This window comes from Arachis ipaensis, chromosome B03 (assembly GCF_000816755.2).
Source record: "Arachis ipaensis cultivar K30076 chromosome B03, Araip1.1, whole genome shotgun sequence".
NCBI lineage: Eukaryota > Viridiplantae > Streptophyta > Magnoliopsida > Fabales > Fabaceae > Arachis > Arachis ipaensis.
The window spans coordinates 17,387,276-17,393,695 of NC_029787.2; the positions used below are offsets into that span (position 1 = coordinate 17,387,276).

A 6,420-nucleotide genomic window follows, 5' to 3' on the forward strand; every position below is an offset into this window, starting at 1 on the left:
ATTCTTGAACTCTCGGAGAATGGGGACCTGCAAAGGATCCATGACAAATGGCTTAATAAGAAGGAGTGTGCAAGCAATGATGCTGATTCAAACAAACTATCTTTGAAAAGCTTCTGGGGCCTCTTCCTTGTGTGTGGCATTACTTGTTTCCTTGCACTGATTGTATTCTTTGTTAGAGTGTTCTGTCAATACACAAAGTTCATCCCAGAGCACGAAGAAGCCGACGAGGAGAGTCAACAACCAGTCCGGCGGCGTAGAAGGGCAACCAAAACTCCTAGCTTCAAGGAATTGATTGTTTTTGTAGATAAAAGAGAAGCAGAAATTAAAGAGATACTGAGACAGAAGAGTAGAAAGAGGCAGCGCAGCAAAAGTTTAGATGATAACTCAAATTCACCAATCTAAGTAAACCATTTTGGTTGGTGAAATTTTATGTCTTTATTTTGCTACCATGTTCATATTATTAGAATATTGTCTCACACACACAGATTATTAGTCTATACGCCAGAGTGAAAATTTTCTATAACTGTAGTAAGATTGTAACTAACACAGTTTAAAGAAACAACAAAAATCTCAGTTTTATTTTCGAACTAAATATACTATATGTATTTAATAAATAAAAAATTTGCATAAACATTTGATCAACTATGGTTCATGACTGTGAATCTGTGATGTCAATATGCACTAGTTTAGACTTTAGACACAAGAATTAATCTCTACATACAAATGATTTTACTCTACAAGTCTTACAAGTTCTCTAATTGATGTTACTCAATCAAACGCGCGAATATATAACTTCCTTTTTTGAAAGGATTTTGTTTCCTTTTTCGAATTTTTTGTCTTCTCTCCTCGATTTCTTTTGTGCGTTTCTCTCTGCCTTCTCCTTCGTCTTTTACGTGCTTTTCTCTCTGCTTTCTCCTTCTTCATTTACGTGCTTTTCTCTCTCTGTTCTCTTTCTTTGTTATTCTCGATTTCCATTATTTTTTGACATCAAGCTCTGAAATTGTTTTTGAAGATAATGGATGATTCAACTTCAGATTGTCAGCTGAACTAGAGCGAAGTGGATTTTGAAACTGAATCCAATGAAGTTCCTGAGAATCTGAATTTGAATCTAGTTAGTAGTTTTTGATTGTGTAGCTGAATAATGCGTGAACATTGCCTGTGATATTTACTGTTTATTCTTCCTTGTTTGAATTGAATCTAATGCACTAGTTCTCATTAGAATTAAAATAATTTTGTCCATTTTATATCAGACATTCGGGTGTAGATCAGGAATATTTGGGTGTATTTCAGGAAAGTTTGGGTGTATTTACAGTTTATGACTTTTCATCTGACGGAGGGTGAATTGTCTTATTATTTTAGTTGAATTGTTTTAGTTTCTGTTTAGCTATGATTCATGAATCTGGTTTTTCTTATTTTTGATGATGGTTTTATAGTTGTATTTGCATTCTATAGTTTATGCTTGTTTTAATATGGTGTATTTTGAGTGTATTTTGCAGACCTTCTGTGGTGTTGATTACCAGTTTGTCCCCAAGGTTGGGATGACTTTTAACACACTTGAAGATGCTGCAAAATTCTACAAGGATTATTCGAAGGTTGCAGGTTTTTCTACAAGAGTTTGAAGCACAAATAAGAAGAGAAACGAAATTAAGAATCAATTGATTACATGTAGCAGAGAGGGGAAATGGAAATCGAAAATATCTCCGACCAAGAAGACAAATCCCTCAACTAGTTTAAATTGTCCTGCAAGAATTTATATACACGTATTGAAGGATGTTGGTATTTGGATCATTTCAAAGGTCGTGTTGCATCATTCACATCCTTGCTGTCCAGATCAAGCACAGATGCTCAAACAGCACAGGGAACTAAGTATGTCCGTGCGTCGTACAATAGAGAATAACGAGGAAGCCAGTATCAGACCTAGCAAAACTTACCAATCATTTGTTGCAGCAGCCGGGAGTCACCGCGAGTTAAATTTTATCGAAAAAGACGTGAGAAATTACATCACTAGAGAAGTGCGGAATGTTTCGGAACAAGAGAATGCAAAAGAATTCGGGAAATACTTATTAAGAATGAAAGATAAGAATCAGAATTTCTTGTTCGAGCTCGAACTCGAGGACGATCAGTCCATTAAGCTTGCTTTTTGGGCAGATGCAAGGAACAGAGCTGCCTGTGAGTATTTCGGAGATGTTATTTCATTTGACACCACCTACAATACAAACAGGTAATATGCTGTTCTGGTTTATGATGCTGAATTAATGTTGTTTTATGAATCTGCTGCAGAGGTGTATATTGGAGGTTTTTGGGTGTATAAGATCATTATTTGGGTGTATGTATTGATTTTAATTCTGTTTTGTCGGAATCTATTTCAGGTATAATATGGTTTGTGGTTCTTTTGTCGGGGTGAATTACCACGGTCAGTCAACACTTCTTGAATGCACTTTGATGAAAAATGAAGATATTCAATCATTCAAATGGTTATTTCAATGTGGCTTCATTGCATGGGAGGAAAGGCTCCGAAAGGGATTCTCACGGATCAATGTGCATCGATGCAAAGGGCTATCGAGGCTTGTATGTTCAAAACAATTCACCATTGGTGTATTTGACTCATCATGAAGAAGATTCCAAGCAAATTAAACGGATACAAGGGATACATGAAAATCGAACAAGAAATTAGCCATGAAGTTTGGAACTCTCATACCAAATAATCATTTGATAGGAATTGGAATGATTTTTTGTTGAAGTATGGTCTTGTGGACAACAAGTGGCTTTCAGGTAATGATGTTTAAAATCTGCAGCAGAGGTGTAAAATTAATATTTTTGGGTATTATAGTCTGATTTAGGTGTATTGTGCAGAGCTTTATGAAGGCCGTCATATATGGATTCCAATTTATCTGGATCACCACTTTTGTGCCGGGATGAGAAGCATACAAAGGAACGAGAGCATGCATTCATTTTTTAAGAAGTTCATTACCCGGAATAGCTCACTTATTCAATTCGTCAAACAATACGATAATTGCCTCGGAAGCAGGGAGCAAAAAGAGAGAGAATTTGATGCTGCAGATTTTCACACGGTCATACCGTGTGCAAAAAAATCCTCCATAGAAGCTCAGTTTCAACATATGTACACTTATCAAAAGTTTAGGGAAGTCCAAGCACAATTCAGAGGGAAGGTGAATTGCATCACAAGATTATGAACTCCGCTCTAGGCTATTCGGTATACGAAGTTGGAGAATAAGTTTCCAGCTCAACATTCAACAAGTTTGTGGTTACTTACGACTCAATAGCAGCCCAAGTGAAATGCCAGTGCTTATTATTCGAGTCAAGAGGGATATTGTGCCGTCACGCCCTAAGCGTGTTAAGCTTTGAACGAGTAACCCAAGTGTCACCGAGATATATATTGGAACGATGAAGCAAGAAGGTAAAGAGGCGACACACACACATCAAGAGCAGCCACGACGAGCCACTGTTGGAGCCAAGAATCAAGAGGTTTGATGAATTGGTGTTTCATTTGCAAAATATATGCGAATTTACATCAGAATCTGAGGAGCTGACTGCCATTCTGCACCGTGCCTACGATAATGTCATGGTTGAGATGGAAGAACTGAAAGCCAAAAGGAAGGGGACATGTTCATTATCTCACGAAGATGCCAACTTGGAATCCGTTAACGAGCTTCAAAGCCTTCCAAGGGTTCGAATAAGAGGACGTCCAAAAAATAGGCTAGGTTCAAAGTTGGACAAACAGATTGCAAATGCCTCAAAGAAGAAGAAAACGAAAGCTCTAAGCGAGGTAAAAGTGATGTTCTTTAAATAGGTGGTAATTGAGTTAAATTATTTTGTTAATAGTTTTTCTAATATGTGAGTTTATTATTTTCAGTTAAACCTTTTTGATGCTGCATCAGTGGTGCAACCAAATTCCAGCAAATATCACGGACATGTTATGAATTATCAGTTCAGAGATCCAGCAGCAGGGGATAGGTTTTTGGGTGTATAATTACAGGATATTGATGTATCCGCTCAGTTTTTTGGGTGTATTTCTGAATTCTCTTTTGTTTGATATTTTAATTTTATATTTTTCAGATGCTGCATTTTATGTTAGAAATTAGTGTCTTGTTTAGTTTTTAGAGTTTAGGGTTTTAGGGTTTAGGGTTTAGGGTTTAGAAGTTTAGGGTTTAGGGGTTTAGGAGTTTAGGGGTTTAAGGTTTAGGTTTTAGGGTTTAGGGTTTAGGGTTTTAGGGTATAGGATTTTAGAGTATATATTTGGGTGTATACGGGTTATATTTGGGTGTATTATTAAAGTAATTGGGCGTATTAGTTGGTTTGGTATTGTTTTCCTTTATTTTTTTTGAACCTGTAATTTACAGCTTTTGAATATAGCACAGATAGTTCATTTATGCAAAAAAATTTATAATACAACTGGATTAAATATTCACAAAATTTACAAGAAGTGTTCAAACTATTTCAAGACTAAATAACACTGAAATTAATTACTGTCACTGTCAATATCATATGAATATACTTAACAATATGGATTCAACAACACTGCAGATGGCTTGGACAATCTCATTGCTTCACTTTCCCTGATCGCTGTATCTCTATCATGATTCATCTCATGAAAAAGAATTCGGGAAGCAAATTCAACTCTAAAGTGGTCCACCTCCACCTACAGTTTAAAAGAATATTCTTTTAATCAACTCTGTTAATTTAGAAAAGTAATAGAGAGTTATATAGTTTTAAACACAATTACCTGAGTCTAATTGTCCTACTCATACTTTCCCTTTTTAACGTTTTGAGGCTGGATTATTTCAAGTCATTTAATTACATAAACAGCACAATCATAGTTGAAAACAAAAAATAATTTAGCAAATTAAAATAGGACAACAAGAGAAAACACAATTTTTGGAGTGAAAGATTTATACGATGTTTGTTGGCCTGAAATGTCAATGTATGGAGGTTCAATTTCACGATCTTTTTTCTTGAGAGGTGCCCCTGGCATATATCCTAATTCTCGAAATCACGTACCCCTAAAAACAAAAAACAAAGCAAAATATAAGAAAAAATAAATCTAATAAATGAATACACCCAAAGGATCACACTGTACACCTTAGTTTGAATTGAAATATACCCAAATTTTAAAACGCAAAAAACATAATCAACTTACAACAAATTTATTTAGATTCATTCTGGTTTTGGAGGGACACTCCTTGTGATACGAGTCAAGTATATAAATTTTTTCTTTCTTACGTCAGCCATCCATATCCACCAATGCTATGAATAGAAAACAGGTGCAAAAATCTGAAGCATGTATACATTGAACAGTGTTTTAGTTTAATTCGCACATAATCAAAGAATTGTGATAAGAAGTTTTAGAAACGAAAACTTACATATGGATGTGATGCTAATTTTTTCAGGTCCAAAAAGGGTATAAACATTGGGTAGTCTTTGATCATAAATAGCTTTTTGGATTTCGGCTGTAAGAACTCCCCACCTGCATAATTTCCAATGGTCATGTTCTGCAGCATTTGTGAAACACCAAAAGAAATCTTTTAATACACCCAAAAGATTACACAAATACACCCAAATTTTATTACATTACACCTTACCACAATATTAGGTGGGAGACAGTAAATTTTTTCTTAAAATTTTTTTATATTTTTTTGGTTTAGGATCAGGCACATAGCAATGACAATCTAGAAAAATAAAATACCCAAATTAATTACATCAATTAATATTGCAATCACATGTCGTAATATAATCATTAATCTTATTCTAATATTATGTCAGCTTTGATATATGAAGTAGCTTTTAAAGATGCAAAGTGGACTCTTGACAACACCAATAATTGTTGGGCATTGAGTGTGCAAACTAGATCATACTCATCAGTACTTTTGTCCCCGTATGTCCTTATACGTGTGGCCCAGAGGTAGCATTTTTCTTTCATTTTGTTCGACATTAAATTGCTCATTCCAGGAGTTTCAAACTTGTCAAAAATCTGGCCCACAGTCTGCTTTTTAATTGGGGGACTTTTTCCCTCTGTAAAATTCAGTGCTGTCTTTACTTCACTCTTTGCAATTTTTTCCACCAGCTTATTTAATCCTTCTATTAGTACTCTGGTTTTCATACTTTTTTCCACCTGAGGTTCTGGTTTCCCTTGTCCCTCTTGGGTCTGTATTTTTTCTTGGCTTGAATCAGTGAAGCCAAGGCTGAATGATGGCAACGGAAATTCTCTAGGTACGTAGAATGTTGTCCGGACTATCATCAATAGTGCAGCAGCAGTGGTTTCAGGGGCTGGATCATTGCGTGTTGACATATATCGTACTATAAGAATAAGAATAGATGAATGATATCGAAAACTAAGTTATATTGTGCTGAACTTACATTTTAGATGGAGCTAGTGGCACCGTCGGTGTGCTTTCATCAACT

At 35.5% G+C, this 6,420-nt stretch overlaps 1 protein-coding gene across 4 annotated transcripts in view; it reads left to right on the forward strand.

The window, feature by feature from the left end:
• Positions 1 to 610, forward strand: part of LOC107629962 (glutamate receptor 3.4) — a 4,873-nt gene extending 4,263 nt beyond the window's left edge. For all 4 annotated transcript variants that reach the window (XM_016332934.2, XM_016332935.2, XM_021118311.1 and 1 more), the window contains one exon: positions 1 to 610. This exon is cut by the window's left edge and continues 1 nt beyond it. In XM_016332934.2, coding sequence (XP_016188420.1) covers positions 1 to 402 — 402 coding nt within the window. In that variant the 3' untranslated portion in view covers positions 403 to 610.